General features: G+C 40.5%; 1 protein-coding gene across 1 annotated transcript in view; it reads left to right on the top strand.

Moving 5' to 3' along the window:
- Nucleotides 1-18,744, top strand: part of TPO (thyroid peroxidase) — a 93,056-nt gene that overhangs the window by 23,575 nt on the left and 50,737 nt on the right. The window contains exons 7-9 of the mRNA XM_038771652.1: nt 3,402-3,565; nt 7,767-7,896; nt 12,251-12,457. Of these exons, the coding sequence (XP_038627580.1) occupies nt 3,402-3,565; nt 7,767-7,896; nt 12,251-12,457 (501 nt within the window). The remainder of the gene's footprint in view (nt 1-3,401; nt 3,566-7,766; nt 7,897-12,250; nt 12,458-18,744) is intronic.

Genomic DNA, 18,744 nt, shown 5'->3' with positions numbered 1-18,744 from the left:
GCAGATGTTTTTGATCCATTTTAAACTCAGAATGCCTGGTACAAAACTGGAAAAAGATTCTCTTTTCTATTAACTTGTTTCGTACAATGCTCTTTCATAAAACCATGCATTTCAGAGATATTCTTCTTTAAATCATTTGTTTGAAATGTAATTCTTTTATGAATGATACAGAGTGGAGTATTGGTTGCTTGCAGGTATGATTCTATTTACTGAGTTTTATATGTTCTAGGCACTATAGTAAGTGTTGGAATAGATACAAGCTAATCAGATTGACCCCCATGGGGCTCACAGTCTCAATCCCCATGATTTGTTAATCATGGGGATTTGTATTTGTTTGTATTTGTATTTGTTGTATTTGATTTGTATTTGTTAAGCGCTTACTGTGTGTCAAGCAATGTTCTAAGCGCTGGAATAGATACAAGCTAATCCTGTTGGACACAGTCCCTGCCCCATAAGGGGCTCACAATCTTCATCCCCTTATTACGGATAAGGTAACTGAGGGACAGAAAAGTGAGGTGACTTGCCCAAGGTCACACAGCAGAACCAGGATTAAAATCCAAGTTATTCTGACTCCTAGGCTCCTGGTCTATAAACTAGGCTATGCTGTGACCTTGAGCAAGTCGCTTAATTTTTCTGTGCCTCAGTTGTAAAACGGGGATTAAGACTGGGAGCCCCATGTGGGGCATGGACTGTAGCCAACCTGATGGGCTTCTATCTAAATCTAGTGCTTAGTACCTGCTTAGAACATAGTAAGTGCTTAATAATAATAACAGTGTTGGTATTTGTTAAGCACTTACTATGTGCCAAGCACTGTTCTAAACACGAAGGAAGATACAAGGCAAACAGGTTGTCCCACGGGGGGCTCACAGTCTTAATCCCCATTTTACAGATGAGGGAATTGAGGCAAAGAGAAGTTAAGTGACTTGCCTAAAGTCACACGGCTGACGAGTGGTTGAGCCGGGATTAGAACCCACAACCTCTGAATCCCAAGCCCGTACTCTTTCCACTAAGCCACGCTGCTTAACAAATACCTTTTTAAAAGTAGGGTGATTATATGTGTGGAAAGGTATTGCAAGATGATGATCAATTTTTTTGTCATATTCTACTATTATTCACATAGTTTAAGACAGTAAGAAGGAATGGTGAAATAGGTGGGAGGAATAAGAAGAACATTCGTGTCACACCATGTGGAAGAGATTTATAAGAAAGAGAGAAGGGAGACAGACGCTGAAGAAAGTAAAGAACAATGAAGAATTTACACTTTGATTGGGGCATCAAACAATTGCTGGAAACTAAGAAACACATTTTCAGCAGAGTGAGGAATAGAAACATTTTTGGAAAGATTCAAAGATAGAGTTGGGTTAGCAAGTGATTATACCTTGGACATTATCAAAAATATTATTGCGAACCTAAAATGCATATAGTGCTCTACCAGTAGCTGGGGAATATATGGAGATTATTCCAAGTGAAGACAGACTCTACCCACGGAGAGGCCATTATCTAGAGAAAAGAGCCTGGGCTTGAGAGTCAGAGGTCAATCAATCAATCAATCGTATTTATTGAGCGCTTACTGTGTGCAGAGCACTGTATTAAGCACTTGGGAAGTACAAGTTGGCAACATATAGAGACAGTCCCTACCTAACAGTGGGCTCACAGTCTAAAATGTCATGGGTTCTAATCCCCACCCCACCACTTATCAGCTGTGTGACTTTGGGCGAGTCACTTAACTTCTCTGTGCCTCAGTTCCCTCATCTGTAAAATGGGGATTAAGACTGTGAGCCCCATGAGGGACAACTTGATTCCCTTGTATCTACCCCAGGGCTAAGAACAGTGCTTAGCACATAGTAAGCACTTAACAAATACCATCATTATTGTGAGAAGCAGCATGCTTTAGTGGAAAGAGCACGAGATTGGGAGTCAGAGGTCATGGGTTCTAATCCCAACTCCACCGCTTGTCAGCTGTGTGACTTTGGGCAAGTCACTTCACTTCTCTGTGCCCTCATCTGTAAAATGGGGATGAAGACTGTGAGCCCCACGTGGGACAACCTGATAACCGTATCTACTCCAGTGCTTAGAACAGTGCTTGGCACATAGTAAGTGCTTAAACAATACCATGATTATTACTCATCATCAATCGTATTTATTGAGCACTTACTGTGTGCAGAACAGCATATTAATTATTATTACTATTATTACTATTACTATTATTACTATCTGTAGGGCCAGAGGGGGAAATTAATGAAACAGTGGTATTTACTGAGCAACCACGAAGTGCAAAGTATCCATACCCTGTCCTTAAGGAGCTTGCTATCTAATGGATCTAATAAATATAGAACTAAACCAGGGAAATACCAAAAATAGCATTTGAAAAGGTAATAATCAACAAGGCTTATTCCAGAGGTCAAGGATTGGGTCTTCCAACTCAATTATACTCTCTCAAGTGCTCTGCCCAGTGCTCTGCACACAGTAAGCACTCATTAAACAGTGATTGGCACAGAGTAAGTGCTTAACAAATACCATCATCATCATTAAATACCATCGATGAGTTGATTGGCTGGTAGAGAAGGGACTGTAATCATCCTCTACTTGCATTTGGATTACACCATTTTTCTTTGGGATCATGGAATCAAAATGGAAACCACTGTTATTTTCCATTTTTTTAATGAAGGGCAAATCATCCACATTTAGAAAAACAGTGGGGAAACGCCAGAGGAGGAAGGAATTCTGAGAGGATGGGGGAACATAGAGAGGACAAATTACTTCATTCTTGAAGAATTCTACCTGATTAATTCATTTGAGTAACTGTAAGGGGAAGGAAAACTAAAGAAGATGCTGATTTCAATTTCAATGAAGAAAATACATATTAACTTAATAACATAATAAAGTAGAATTTTCCTGGTAATGTGGGAGGATCAGCAAGTCAGTGCTAAATAATAGATATGTAAATGCTGAATTGTACTTTCTATGGGTGTCTAGAGAATTAGAAAAGGGAACAGGAAAAAAAAAAATCCCAACTAATAATAAAGGAGGAGAAGCAGAATCTTTCCAAAATGACATGTTTTTTGGGACAAAAATTATTTTAGCACCTTTATTCCCCCAAAATACTGTATAATTAATGAAAATCATATGGGTTTACTGCATGAGAAGCATTCTGTACATTTTAACTGAATAATATCGGTGACACGTGGGAGAGGAGGAAGACCTAGTTTTATAGGTAGCATGTGCAATTAACTCTTCTTCCAGCCATCCAGTAAAATCTATAATCTGTACATGAGTACCCACTCAAAAGGTCAAAGATCTACCCACTGATTGGACAGATGTGAAATTTCTTAAAAAGTTAGAAAATGGTCTCAAGGTGACATTTAAAAATATAGCTATTAGAAATGTTAGGGATAACGTAGGTCTCTAAAAGTACTAACTTGCTTTTTCCAGATGTTTTACCAAGTGCCGTGATGAACATCATTGCCAATGTATCTGGATGCCTGCCTTTCATGTTACCGCCAAAATGCCCAAATACCTGCTTAGCCAATAAATACAGGTTTATCACTGGTGTCTGCAACAACAGGTATTTCATGCACATTTCTTTACCTCATAATATTATTCCCCCTCAAGACTGTAAGCTCCTTGTGGGCAAAGAATATGTCTACCAACTCCGTTAAATTTGACTCTTCCAGGAGTTTAGTACTGTGCTCAGCCCACAGTAAGTTCTTGATAAATTCAAATGACTGTTTGATTCTTGAGTAATTTATTTTAATATTTTCTAAGCCCTCATATCCCCTACCTAACCTTTTCCCCTGCATTGCCTATGCACTTGGGAATGTACTGTACTGATACTCACACCAGCTCCACAGCACTTACAAACATAATTTTATACTCTACTACTTTTGAATTATTTTAGTGTTTGTCTCTTCCTGTAGACTGTTAGCTCCTTGTGGACAGGGACTGTGTCTACCAGTTTTATTATATTGTACTTTCTCAAGTGCCTATTACAGTGCTCTGTGTATAGGACACTAATGCTAGGAAAAGTCCAGAGAAAACATGGAAGAGGCAGACTGGCAGCTAGATGGGTAGAGACCAGAATAATGATAAGAGAAGAACCATTAGAAAGGTTGTGGATTATAGCAGAGGATGGGACATTCTAGAGAAATCATACCCATGGAGTCACTATGAATCAGAAATGACTCGACACCACATAATAATAACAATGATAACAATAATAATTGTGTCATTCTTTGTAATGAAATTCCTTTTCCCTGAAATTTTAAAACAGAAGAAATAGAAATTTTACTGAGGATCATAAATCCCCAAAGCATAACCAGATCTTTCCGAACTATAGATTTTTATAAAAGCATCAATTAGCATATTCATTCGGTTGTGCCATCCTGGTGAACTACCGAAATACGTAACTAATTAGAAGGAGAATCACTGGTTAGGTAAATGAACATTCCTTTATTTTCAATTGAGTGACATGGTGCTGTTCCGTGAGCAGTATTTTATGCAATTTCAATAAAGATAAATGAACTGTAACTAATTTGAAAACTTTATCAAGCCGTACTCCAATGTACGAGCACTGAATCATTGCAGTTAATTACGAGCATTACAGTATCTTATTGCTTTGTAAATTAAGGCACTCTGATTAATGATGTATTAATAACCAAACTATTCCCTGCTTAGTGTCTCTGCAGACCTACTAACATGCAGGTAATCAACTGGAGATCCACTCTCTTTTGCCAAAATGTCACTGAAATGCTTCCCAGATACTACGTAAGAAAGAAGATGAATGATTGTAGGATTAAAATTTCTTTCTTGGACTATTAAGTATCACTTGCAGCCAATAGGATTTGCAAAGATTAAATAATGCTGACAATACAGTTGTAAAAACTATAAACTGTATTTCCTGCATCTTCAATTCAATCTAGTACAACCAATCCAGAAGCGGTATTTTTGAGCAGTTAATGTGTGCAGGGGACTGATAATATAATGCTTGGGAGGGTACTGTATTGTTTGTTGTAGGCCGGAAATCTGTCGGCTTATTGTTGTATTCTCCCAAATGCTTAGTATAGTGCTCTGCACACAGCAAGTGCTCAATAAATACCACAGAATAAACGAACTGTAGAGTTGGTAGACACGATCTTATAATCTACTGGTTCTTCAGGTCATTGGGTGTTCAATAATATGTATAGATCTACAGCAATATGAATTCATAAACCATACACGTCCAAACCTACACCTTCTAACCTAGTATCCTGCATGGTTAGATTGCTGTATCAACACAGATGTAAGAAGCTGGGGGAAAGAGACAATGTGAAATGAAGCCTGGAAATTGAAGTAAGACTTTGAGGCTTCCCTTTAAATGGTATTCGAAACAAAGTCCTCAGATTCTTGTGGAAAGATAAAGTGACACAGTTCAGATTCAACGCAAGGTACCCATGTGGAACCTTGGTTCACTGATCAGAAATCTTTTGGACTTAATATGCCGATCAGAAGAGACAAATGAAAATGGCACTTGACCTCCTCTAAACCCACCCTCAGAATCAATTCAAAAATCCCTTCCCCTAATTGCCAGGGAGTCTAATGGATAACAAGAAGGATCTATAGGGTTTCTCCCTCAAAGCACTCAATCCTCCAACCACAAGAAGGCCTTATAATGATGCTAAAATATATATATAAATGTTTTTTCCCAACATAAACTGCCACGAGCTTTCATTCCATGAATTTCCTGGAATTATGTTGGGCATTTCTTCCACCAAACAGAAAGCATTTATCCAACAGCGTTTATTGAGTGCCAATTTTGGGTAAGTCACTGTACTAGATACTGGGGAGAGTATAATACAAGAAAAAGCCACCATCCCTGGTCTTAATCAATTAGTCCATCAATCAGTGGTATTCGTTTAGGACTGATTGTGTGCAGAGTAGTGTACTAAGCACTTGAGAGAGTGCAATCTAGCAGAACTGGTAGACACGTTCCCTGCCTAGAGGGGAGAGACAGACATTAATATGAATAAATAAATTATAAATCTCTATGTGGGTCTGGGAATCAGAAGGACCTGAGTTCTAATCCCAATCCGCCACTTGTCTGCTGTGTGACCTTGGGCAAGTCACTTCAATTTTCTGTACCTCAGTTACCTCATCTGTAAAGCAAGGATTAAGTCTGTGAGGCTCATTTGGGGCAGGATCTCTGTCCAACCCAACTACCTTGTATCTACCCCACTGTTTAGTACAGTTCCTGGAACTCAGTAAGCGCTTAACGAATACCACAATTGTTATTTTTATTAGATGATTTCTGACTTCCCCAGGTTATAGCTCCTTAACTGCCAGTTCAGCAGTTGGTAATAAATCTCAATCTACTTCTCTGTTCCCCTCTCCTCTCCTATTTATTCAATACTTTACCTCCATAATAGTTATCCAAGAACAACTTACTGCCTTGAAAGCACATATCCTCCAAGAAGCCTTCCATGACTAAGCCCTACTCTCCTCTTTTTCCACTCCCTTCTGCGCCGCTCTTACTTGCTCCTTTCATTCATTCAATCGTATTTATTGAGTGCTTACTGTGTGCAGAGCACTGTACTAAGCACTTGGGAAGTACAAGCTGGCAACATATAGAAACGGTCCCTCCCCAATAACGGGCTCACACCTTCCTCCCATCCCCACAGCACATATGTATACATCTGTTATTTATTTATATAATAACAATAATACATGTTTTTGTTAAGCTCTATGTTCCAGGCACTATACTAAGTGCTGGGGTGGATACAAGCAAATTCATTCATTCATTCAATTGTATTTCTTGAGCATTTACTGTGGCAGAGCACTGTACTAATCAAGTTGGACACAGTCCCTGTCCCACATGGGACTCACAGTCTTAATCTCCATTCTATAGATAAGGGAACTGAGGCAGGGCACAGAGAAGTGAAGTGACTTCTCCAAGGACACACAGCAAACAAGTAGCAGAGCCGGGATTAGAACCTATGACCTTCAGATTCCCAGGCCCGTGCTCTATCCACAAGTCCATGCTGCTTCCCAGACACTGTAGTAATGCCCCGTCTATCTATGAAATCGTTGTGGGCAGGAATGTGTCTGTTGTTATATTGTACTTCTAGACTGTGAGCCCACTGTTGGGTAGGGATTGTCTCTATATGTTGCCAACTTGTACTTCCCAAGCACTTAGTACAGTGCTCTGCACACAGTAAGCGCTCAATAAATATGATTGATTGATTGATTGTACTTTCCAGACTGAGCCCCTTCCTTCCTCTCCCCCTTATCCCCCTCATTTTACCTCCTTCCCTTCCCCACAGCACCTGTATATATGTATATATGTTTGTACATATTTATTACTCTATTTGTTTATGCATTTATCTTACTTGTACATATCTATTCTATTTATTTTATTTTGTTAGTATGTTTGGTTTTGTTCTCTGTCTCCCCCTTCTAGACTGTGAGCCCGCTGTTGGGTAGGGACTGTCTCTATGTGTTGCCGACTTGTACTTCCCAAGCGCTTAGTACAGTGCTCTGCACACAGTAAGCGCTCAATAAATACGATTGATTGATTGATTGATTGATTGTACTCTCCCAAGCGCTTAGTACAGTGCTTTGCACACAGTAAGCGCTCAATAAATACAATTGAATGAATGAATGCCTTTCCTAGTTTTACAAAATCAACAGATCCAGGATCGTTTTTGAAGAGAAAAGGTGCTGGTTACAAGAATGATTGGCGAGATCTGAGAATCCCTGAAAAATCGGCTTTCAAGTCTCTCTTTTTTCCACAGGGCCAATCCCAGATGGGGTGGTTCTAACACCGCTCTAGCTAGATGGCTTCCCCCTGTTTATGAAGATGGAATCAGCCAGCCCAAAGGATGGAATCCCAACACCTTATACAATGGATTCGCATTGCCCATGGTGTGTATAACCCATCACTATTTGAAACAGTGGGACGAGTCTGCATCTCGTGCAGAATTTCCCTTTCTTCCAAAGGCTGGCTTTAAAGACTGACCCTGAGTATTTTTCCATAAATGCAGAGGCATCTTTAACAATCCAACAAGATATTCTTCCCAAAATTTCATTCATTCATTCATTCAATCGTATTTATTGAGCACTTACTGTGCGTAGAACACTATACTGAGCGCTTGGGAAGTACAAGTCGGCAACATATAGAGACGGTACCTACCCAACAGTTGGCTCACAGTCTAGAAGGGGGAGACAGAGAACAAAACAAAACATGTTAACAAAATAAAGTAGAATAAATATGTACAAGCAAAATAAATAAATAAATAGAGTAATAAATACATACAAACATATATACATATATACAGGTGCTGTGGGGAAGGAAAGGAGGTAAGGTAGGGGGGATAGAGAGGAGGAAGAGGGGGAGAGGAAGAAGGGGGCTCATTTCTTCTAGACTGTGAGCCCACTGTTGGGTAGGGACTGTCTCTATATTTTGCCAACTTGTACTTCCCAAGCGCTTAGTACAGTGCTCTGCACACAGTAAGCGCTCAGTAAATACGATTTATTTATTGATTGATTGATTGATTTCTGCAGCGGCCAGTGCCGAGGAATTGATCCTAGGTCTCGTGGTTTCCCCAGTGTTCACATGTTCCCATGCTGAAAATGTAGCTAGGAAATGATGCAACGAACTGTGCCATACACACAATAATTTTACAGACACAACTCACGGACTGCCAAAGTGTCCACGGCATAGTGCAAGGTACTGGCCGTTAGGAATTAAGGGGCAAGAGCTAGGATAATCTTTTTTTTAATGGTATTTTTTGAGCATTTGCTGTGTGCCAGGCAATTTACTAAATTCTGCAGTAGGTACATGCTAATCAGGTTGGACACACTCCGTGTCCCACATAAGGCTCACAGTCATAATTCTCAATCAATCAATCAATCAATCGTATTTATTGAGCGCTTACTATGTGCAGAGCACTGTACTAAGCGCTTGGGAAGTACAAATTGGCATCACATAGAGACAGTCCCTACCCAACAGTGGGCTCACAGTCTAAAAGGGGGAGACAGACAACAGAACCAAACATACCAATAAAATAAAATAAGTAGGATAGAAATGTACAAGTAAAAGAAATAAATAAATAAATAAATAAATAAATAGAGTAATAAATATGTACAACCATATATACATATATACAGGTGCTGTGGGGAAGGGAAGGAGGTAAGACGGGGGGATGGAGAGGGGGACGAGGGGGAGAGGAAAGAAGGGGCTCAGTCTGGGAAGGCCTCCTGGAGGAGGTGAGCTCTCAGCAGGGCCTTGAAGGGAGGAAGAGAGCTAGCTTGGCGGATGGGCAGAGGGAGGGCATTCCAGGCCCGGGGGATGACGTGGGCCGGGGGTCGATGGCGGGACAGGCGAGAGCGAGGTACAGTGAGGAGATTAGTGGTGGAGGAGCGGAGGGTGCGGGCTGGGCAGTAGAAGGAGAGAAGGGAGGTGAGGTAGGAGGGGGCGAGGTGATGGACAGCCTTGAAGCCCAGGGTGAGGAGTTTCTGCCTGATGCGCAGATTGATCGGTAGCCATTGGAGGTTTTTAAGGAGGGGAGTAATATGTCCAGAGCGTTTCTGGACAAAGATAATCCGGGCAGCAGCATGAAGTATGGATTGAAGTGGAGAGAGACACGAGGATGGGAGATCAGAGAGAAGGCTAGTGCAGTAGTCCAGACGGGATAGGATGAGAGCTTGAATAAGCAGGGTAGCAGTTTGGATGGAGAGGAAAGGGCGGATCTTGGCAATGTTGCGGAGCTGAGACCGGCAGGTTTTGGTGACGGCTTGGATGTGAGGGGTGAATGAGAGAGCAGAGTCGAGGATGACACCAAGGTTGCGGGCTTGTGAGACGGGAAGGATGGTAGTGCCGTCAACAGAGATGGGAAAGTCAGGGAGAGGACAAGGTTTGGGAGGGAAGACAAGGAGCTCAGTCTTCGACATGTTGAGCTTTAGGTGGCGGGCGGACATCCAGATGGAGATGTCCTGAAGGCAGGAGGAGATGCGAGCCTGGAGGGAGGGGGAGAGAGCAGGGGCAGAGATGTAGATCTGGGTGTCATCAGCGTAGAGATGATAGTTGAAGCCGTGGGAGCGAATGAGGTCACCAAGGGAGTGAGTGTATATTGAGAACAGAAGGGGACCAAGCACTGAACCTTGGGGAACCCCCACCGTAAGAGGATGGGAGGGGGAGGAGGAGCCTGCAAAAGAGACTGAGAAAGAACGACCGGAGAGATAAGAGGAGAACCAGGAGAGGACGGAGTCTGTGAAGCCAAGGTCAGATAACGTGTGGAGGAGAAGGGGGTGGTCCACAGTGTCAAAGGCAGCTGAGAGGTCGAGGAGGATTAGGACAGAGTATGAGCCGTTGGATTTGGCAAGCAGGAGGTCATTGGTGACCTTTGAGAGCGCAGTTTCCGTGGAATGAAGGGGACGGAAGCCAGACTGGAGGGGGTCGAGGAGAGAGTTGTTGTTGAGGAATTCTAGGCAGCGCGTGTAGACAACTCGTTCAAGGAGTTTGGAAAGGAATTCTCGTTTTATAGATGAGGTAGCTGAGGCACAGAGAGGTTAAGAGACTTGCCGAATGTCACACAGCAGAGAGGTGGTGGAGCCAGGATTGGAATCCAGGTCCTTCTGACTCCCAGGAACACTAGGTCACACTTCTTCTCCCTGTATCCATTTGATTCCCACTGCAGTCTTCACTGCTTATGTTAGGCAGCTACTACAGGACTGAGCATTTAGTACAGTGTTTGGCCCACAGTAAATACTCAAAACATACCATTGAATGATTCCTTCCTGCTGAGCTTGATATCCGAGACCTTTTAAATGGTCCTTTGGCCAGAAACCTTCAGCCTTGTTGGCACAGCTTAGCAGCCATTTTCTTCTACTGGCTCCCTCAATCTCCACCATAATAATGATGGCATTTATTAAGCACTTACTATGTGCAAAGCACTGTTCTAAGCACTGGGGAGGTTACAAGGTGATCAGGTTGTCCCATGGGGGGGCTCACATTCTTAATCCCCATTTTACAGATGAGGTACTGAGGCACAGAGAAGTGAAGTGACTTGCCCAAACTCACACAGCTGACAATTGGCAGAGCTGGGATTTGAACCCGTGACCTCTGCCTCCAAAGCCCGTGCTCTTTCCACTGAGCCACGCTGCTTCGCACCATGGAGAGGTGAGGGTTTAAGGGTGTGATGTAGAGTTTCATACAGTTTGGAATGATAACATAAATGAAAACCAAATGTTTGAGAACTGGGAAGTGAATTACATTAATCTCACTCTGCTCAATTGTGATAATAATAATAATAATAATGATGGTATTTGTTAAGCGCTTACTATGTGCCCAAGCACTGTTCTAAGTGCTGAGTTAGATATGAGGTAATCAGGTTGTCCCATGTAGGTCTCACAGTCTTAATCCCCATTTTACAGATGAGGTACCTGAGGCACAGAGAAGTTAAGTGACTTGCCCAAAGTTACACAGCAGAAAAGTGGCTGGGCAGGGATTAGAACTCATGACATCTGACTCCCAAGTCCGGGCTCTTTCCACTTCCCTAAGTGCTTAGAACAGTGCTCTGCACCCAGTAAGTGCTCAATAAATACCATTAATTTACTTAAATACTAAGCACTTAGTACAGTGCTCTGCACACAGTAAGGGCTCAATAAATATGATTGAATGAATTGACTGATTGGTCTCACATTTTCCCAGATCCATTAGCAGAAAGACCTTTCTAGAACTTAGGGTAGTTTCCTGCAGGATTTCAGGTGGTGTTGGATAAAAAATAATTAATTCCCAAAATTCAACAACGAGATTTTGGCTATTTTAATTTTCAAAGCATGTGTTCAAGGCAATCTTTGATCCAAATTTATTTTACAAGGTGACACTTTTCAAATCTTTTTGTGATTGTTATCTTTCAGTTGTAAGTGTTTACTGTAGTTTCTATGTAGCCTTCTGTGGTAAGCTTAATTGAAGAAGATAGAAGCAATAGGCATACAATTTGACTTTAATAAGAGTTTCGATTTGATGATGAATGAAATCCATAAATCAATCCTTAAAAGGAAGCACAAAACATTCAGATTAAGACTATATAACTAACAACAGATGAACCAAAACATTCTCTATCCTTGTCTATCTGAAATTCCACTGTTAAAAGCTCGGTTTGGCAAGATGGCATTTTTTTAAATGTCTGATATTCTTTCTTCCTATTGTTTTATTGACATGTCATATGAAGTAAACAGTCATCGCCACTCTAGGTAAATGAGTTCTCTTTCCTAGGTTCGGGAAGTTACGAGAACAATTATTCAGGCATCTAATGAAGCTGTTACGGAGGACAACCTGTATTCTGATATTATGATTGCATGGGGACAATATATTGATCATGATATTGCATTCACCCCTCAAAGTACCAGTAAAGCTGCATTTCTGGGAGGAGTAGACTGTGATCTGACGTGTGAAAATCAAAATCCATGTTATCCCATTCAGGTATGGTACAAATTTGGATTCTGAGATAATCTCTTTTAAAGAAACATAACAATAATAATTATGTATTATGAATGTATGAAATAATGAATTATTTCATACCACTTTAGTTACCAAAGGATCTAACTCCAATGTAAATATGTGGTGTACGGTACATCAATACAATGAATTCAAAAGGAGGAGAAACACTCGGAGAGACTGACAAAAAGAGAAAAACAAAGAGACAGAGGGAGAGTCAGAGAGAGTGAGAGAAAATACATCAATGAATAAGGATGTGTCTGTGTGTACAGGGAAGGTTTTACTTTTAAGATATTAGCCGAAAGGCATTTTTAGTAGGGAAGTTTTTGCACTTTCCATTGTTATTTCTAAGAGAACTATGTGAAAAAGAATTCCTAAATAATTATGTTTCTAACCTGGCATTTAGTTTTATGTCTGAGGTGCCAACATGTATCTGTGAAAAATATGATTTTATTTTGCAAGGTGGGTGTAAGTGAAGGTTTTTGGCAGGGAAAATGAATCTGCTATCCCTCTCTTTCAGCATGGGGGAAATTATGGCGTTCCAGACCCTGATGAGATTGGTGGAGAGTTAGGAGGGGATTGCAAGTTTCTTCAACAACTTATTAGAATTACGTTTTAGCCCCACTCACCCCTTAATTTTTTTTTTTAATGTGGGTACATTTTCCCTGTCCCAGGAAGGCATTGGGCCTGTGGAAAGAGCAAGGAACTGAGAATTGGGATACACAGATTTTATTTCCCCACTCTACCACTGGCCTACTGTGTGAACCTGGGGAATTTACTTAACCTCTTTGAGCCTCAGTTTTCTCATTTGTAAAATGGTGATAAAATAGAGTGTAAGGTCTTGGTGTCTGCTAATTCTGTTATATTTTACTCTCCCAAGCACTTAGTACAGTGCCCTGCACATGGTAAGTGCTCAGTAAATACCATCAATTGAGCACAGAGAAGCAGCATGGCAAAGTGACTAGAGCACGGGCCTCGGAATCAGGAGGTCATGGGTTCCAATCTGGAATTTGCCACTTGTCTGCTGTGTGACCTTGGGCAATTCACTTCCCTTCTCAGTGCTTAGAACAGTGCTTTGCACATAGTAAGCGCTTAACAAATACCATCATTATTATTATTATTCTCTGTGCCTCAGTTCTCTCATCTATAGAACGGGGATGAAGACTGTGCGCTCCATGCGGGACAGGGAGTGTGTCCAAAGCGATTACCTTGTATCCACTCCAGCGCTTAGAACAGTGCTTGCCACATAGTAAGTGCTTAATAATTACCATAATTATTATGATTATTAGACAGGCTTTAAGCACACAGGACTACCCCTCAAGCCCCAATATGAAATTTAGAAAATTTGAGGCATGTTTTTTATCTTGAGTTCCTAATTGCATCCATAAATTTTTCCAAGTCCAAAACTCCAATCCAGTCTTATCAACTAGTTTATGGAGATGGGCTTGAGCTCTCTCAACTGTGATAATTTGGAGAATACCTTATCTCATTTAATTTAGCTTAAATTTGTACAAAGACCTAAAAGCATTTCGGTATTGGGCTGAGAGTTTAAAAATTAAGAAAGTGTAAAATGTAACATCCATTTTATTCCAGGAAATAATCTCTGTGTTGCCTATTAATGCTCTGAGAACTGCTCATCTCTACCCCAATTGCTGGTTTTTATTGAGAACATACTGTGTGCAGAGCACTGTACTGTTTGGGAGAGTAAAATCTAACAGAGTTGGTAGACACATTCCTTCCCCATAAGGAGCTTACCCCAGTGATACATATCTAGAACTTTACATGGTCATGCTTGCTGCCTTTAATTATTATAATATAGTAATAGTATTTATCAAACATGTTTCTGTTCCAAAGCTCATTGCCAAGTGCTGGGGCAGATACAAGAAAATCAGATTGGAAACAGACACTGTCTGAGATGGGGATCGCAATCTAAGAGGGAGGGAAAACAGGAGTCATCCCCATTTTACAGATGAGTAAACTGAGGCCCAGATAAATGAAGTCACTTGCTCAAGGTTACTCAGCCAACTAATAAGAAGAGCGAAGACCAAGTGTCCTGACCCCTCAAACCATATTCAATCCTTGTGGTTTTCTCCATCTCATCTGATTTCCTCAAAGTTAAATTTCATTTTATTCGCCCTGATAGAAATCAGGATTCTAAAAATGTATTTATATTTATTATATTTATTAATATTTATTGCTCTCAGTCACATTTTGAGCTTGTTACACAAAACTGGACACATAATAATAATAATAATAATAATAATAATAATAATAACATTTATTAAGCACTTACTATGCACAAAGCACTGTTCTAAGCACTGGAGAGGTTACAAGGTGATCAGGTTGCCCCACGGGGGGCTCACAGTCTTAATCCCCATTTAACAGATGAGGTAACTGAGGCACAAAGAAGTTAAATGACTTGCCCAAAGTCACCCAACTGACAATTGGCAGAGCTGGGATTTGAACCCATGACCTCTGACTCCAAAGCCTGGGCTCTTTCCACTGAGCCACGCTGTTATGTGCTCAGTGTTATTCTGTATGAAAGGAATTCTCCTCAAACTGCACACTGATATTTCCAGAACGTCGGAGATCCCTTTCTTATGGACACTGGGGAAACCTTCACTTGCCCACTTATCCTTTGGATGCCCAAAATTCATCATCCAAAAAAGCACAACTTCATTAGTCTTAGGTTTTCTATCAAAGCAGAGAATGATCTGAATTAAAATTTCAGTTCATGGAAAAATCCTCCAACTTTTTGACTGTTTTGTCATCCTCTTTGTTAACTAAATCAGATGAGTTGGAAGGTCTGGATTTGGATTTTCATTCATTCATTCATTCAGTCATATTTATTGAGCGCTTACTGTGTGCAGAGCACTGTACTAAGCGCTTGGGAAATACAAGTTGGCAACATATAGAGACGGTCCCTACCCAACAGTGGGCTCACGGTCAAGGGAGAGGTCTTGTTCTGGTAATTGAGAAAGAGAAAGTAAAACCAGGTGATGTATAAAGTCCTGTGTGTTTGGCCAACATCAAGCCTCCTGGGAGGTTATCTGGGTCCATAACTTGTCTGCTGTGTGACCTTGAGCAAGTCACAACTTCTCTGGGCCTCATTTCCCCCACTTGTCTGCTATGTGACCTTGGGCAAATCACTTAACTTCTCTGGGCTTCAGTTCCTTCATCTGTAAAATGGGGGTGAAGATTGTGAGCCCCGTGTGGGACAGAGACTGTGTCCAACTCAATTATCTTGTATCTACCCCAGCACTTAGAACAGTGCTTGGCACATAGTAAGTGCATAGCAAATACCATAATCATCATTTAAAATATTATATCGGTGAGGGGAAACATTAGACATTTTTGGCTCCTTATCTTGATATGCATAAATAGCTAAGCAAAGATACTGATATTACTACAACTTAAGTTCTTACAACCACAGGACTTCAAGGAAGAAAACGATGAGTTGCTAATAACAATAATAACGATGGTATTTGTTAAGGCACTTACTCTTTGCCAGACACTGTACTAAGCGCTGGGGTGTCTATAAGCAAATCAAGTTGGACACAGTTCCTGTCCCATGTGCGGTTCAATCAATCAATCAATCGTATTTATTGAGCGCTTACTGTGTGCAGAGCACTGTACTAAGCGCTTGGGAAGTACAAGTTGGCAACATATAGAGACAGTCCCTACCCAACAGTGGGCTCACGGTCTAAAAGGGGGAGACAGAGAACAAAACCAAACATACTAACAAAATAAAATAAATAGAATAGATATGTACAAGTAAAATAAATAAATAAATAAATCTCAATCCCCATTTTACAGATGAGGTAACAGAGAAGTGAAGTGAATTGCCCAGGGTCACACAGTAGACAAGTGGCAGAGCCGGGATTAGAATCCATGACCTTCTGACTCCCAGCCCTGTGCTCTATTCACTATACCATGCTGCTTCCTCAAGTTGCTTGTTGCTAGCATTATTTTCCACTGATGTCTTTTGTCTTCTTTCCCCTCACTCAAAACTCCTTTCCTTCCAACTTGATTTCCTCAAAACCCTTCACCAACCCTCTTTCCTCTAGTAGAGACACGCCTGAGGAGTTCTTTACAAAAACACATCATCCTCATCATCAGTATGAACAGCATTAGCTGAACTTCACTGTTTCTAAAGACAATTGTTTGGGGAAACACTGAAGAAAATGAATTGGTGGCCAAGTTGCTTATGCTTTAATAGGAAAGACAAGTTGGCACATATTGATTAACCAATGGGTAAAGAAGCTTAAGAATAGGTATAAATAATTAACAATGACCAGTTCTTCCTATAAGGAATGCACAACACTGAAAGTCAGGAGACCTAATCATGACTCTGCCAGGTCCCTCCTTTTTGACCTTGGATAAGTCACTTATCTTCTCTGTGCCTTGGTTTCCTTATACGTAAAATGGGGATTAAATACCTGCCTAAAAATACAAGGACTCTGTTTGACCTGATTTTCTTGCACCTTCCTTAGCGCTGCACACAGAACTAAGCACTTGACATTTAGATTATAAACTTATTGTGGGCAGGAAACATGTCTTCCAACTGTGCTGTAATGTACTCCCAAGCACTTAGTATAATGCTCTACACACGGTAAGTTCTCAATAAATACCATTGACTGACTGATTTAGAAATATGCATTCCCAAAAACCGCATCTGAGAAAATGATTTTTTAAAACAACGCCAATAAATTTTGAAAGTTTAGAAAGAGGTGATAATGCTGCATAGGTGTTCTAATCTTTCTATTCTTTATGAAATCTTGACTAACCGATTGAAAAGAATTAAATGCGGTTTTGTCATTCAAATTGTTTCCAGATCAAATAGTTCATAGTGAGAGCTATTATTATTATATACAATTTATATTTTATATATAGCTATTCCATGATGCTAAATATGGTTGTCTAGAAAAGCTTCTTATAAAGCAACCAGCAAGAAGCTCTTCAGACCTGGCAATGTGTCTCTCCCCCTCTAGACTTAAGGCTCTTCTCCAGCAGGAATTGTTTATATCAAATCTATTGTACTGTATTTTCCCAAGACCTTAGTAAAGTGCTCTGCACACAGTAAGCCCTCAATAAATATTATTGGATTGATTGATTGATTGATTGATTGTTTGGAAGAGGTATTAGAATTTTAAAGGGAAGACAAATATTGAGGGGACATAATATTATGAAAGTGACAAATTAATTTATTGTGTTTGTCAACTATCTCAGTTCCCAAGAGACAGGGAAGCAAGGTTGCAGTCCCACTGAAATTACTTTTCTTAATACAAGTGATTTTTGAGTGAGTCTGAACTCATTTTGGAGAAGCTGTGTCTACTTGAAGAGTACTGTATTGATTTTCATTTCAAAAAGCAGGATGTCAGCTTGTCCTGCAGGTCACAAAATCCCTGAGTAGAAAATTTTTTTTTTTTTCATTCTTCTTCCTGATCCCTAATGTTGCCAATTGTTGTCACCCATGTGCATTTCACTTGGACAGTCTTGAGAAGCAAGTACTATCTTCCTGAATTCCAATGCAGACGTTTCGGGATGGCTAATAGAACTTGAGATTGACTGGGACTTATTTATTCATTCATTCATTCAATTGTATTTATTGGGTGCTTACTATGTGCACAGCACTGTACAAAAGTAATCTCTTTGAGGGCAGGGATCAAATTTACTAATTGCATTATATTTTCTCAGAGGTTGGTATAGTGCTCTATCTAAATTACAGATGATAAATCATTTAATTATAACAGCTAAATGGATAGAGACCGTAACAACAATATTGGAAGAATCATTAGAAAGGTTTCAGATTATGGCAGAAGACACAATGTTCTGGAGAAAGTGTATCCATGGAGTTGCTATGAATTGGAAATGACTCGATGGCATTTAATAATACTAATAATGTCTGTCTCCCCCTTAGACTGTAAGCTCGTTGTTGGCAGGGCATGTGTCTGCCAACTCAGTTGTAGTTTACTCTCCCAAGTGCTTAGTACAGTGTTCTACATATAGTAAGCACTAAATAAATAATAATAATAGCATTTATTAAGTGCTTACTATATGCAAAGCACTGTTCTAAGTGCCGGGGAGGTTACAAGGTGATCAGGTTGTCCCATGGGGGGCTCACAGTCTTAATCCCCATTTTACAGATTAGGTAACTGAGGCACAGAGAAGTTAAGTGACTTGCCCAAAGTCACACAGCTGACAATTGGCAGAGCCGGGATTTCAACCCCTGACCTCTGACTCCAAAGCCTGTGCTCTTTCCACTGAGCCAC

Source organism: Tachyglossus aculeatus, chromosome X1, assembly GCF_015852505.1.
Source record: "Tachyglossus aculeatus isolate mTacAcu1 chromosome X1, mTacAcu1.pri, whole genome shotgun sequence".
In the NCBI taxonomy this organism is placed as follows: domain Eukaryota; kingdom Metazoa; phylum Chordata; class Mammalia; order Monotremata; family Tachyglossidae; genus Tachyglossus; species Tachyglossus aculeatus.
Note: the sequence above shows the minus strand (reverse complement) of the source record. Positions and strands in the feature narration are given on the sequence as shown.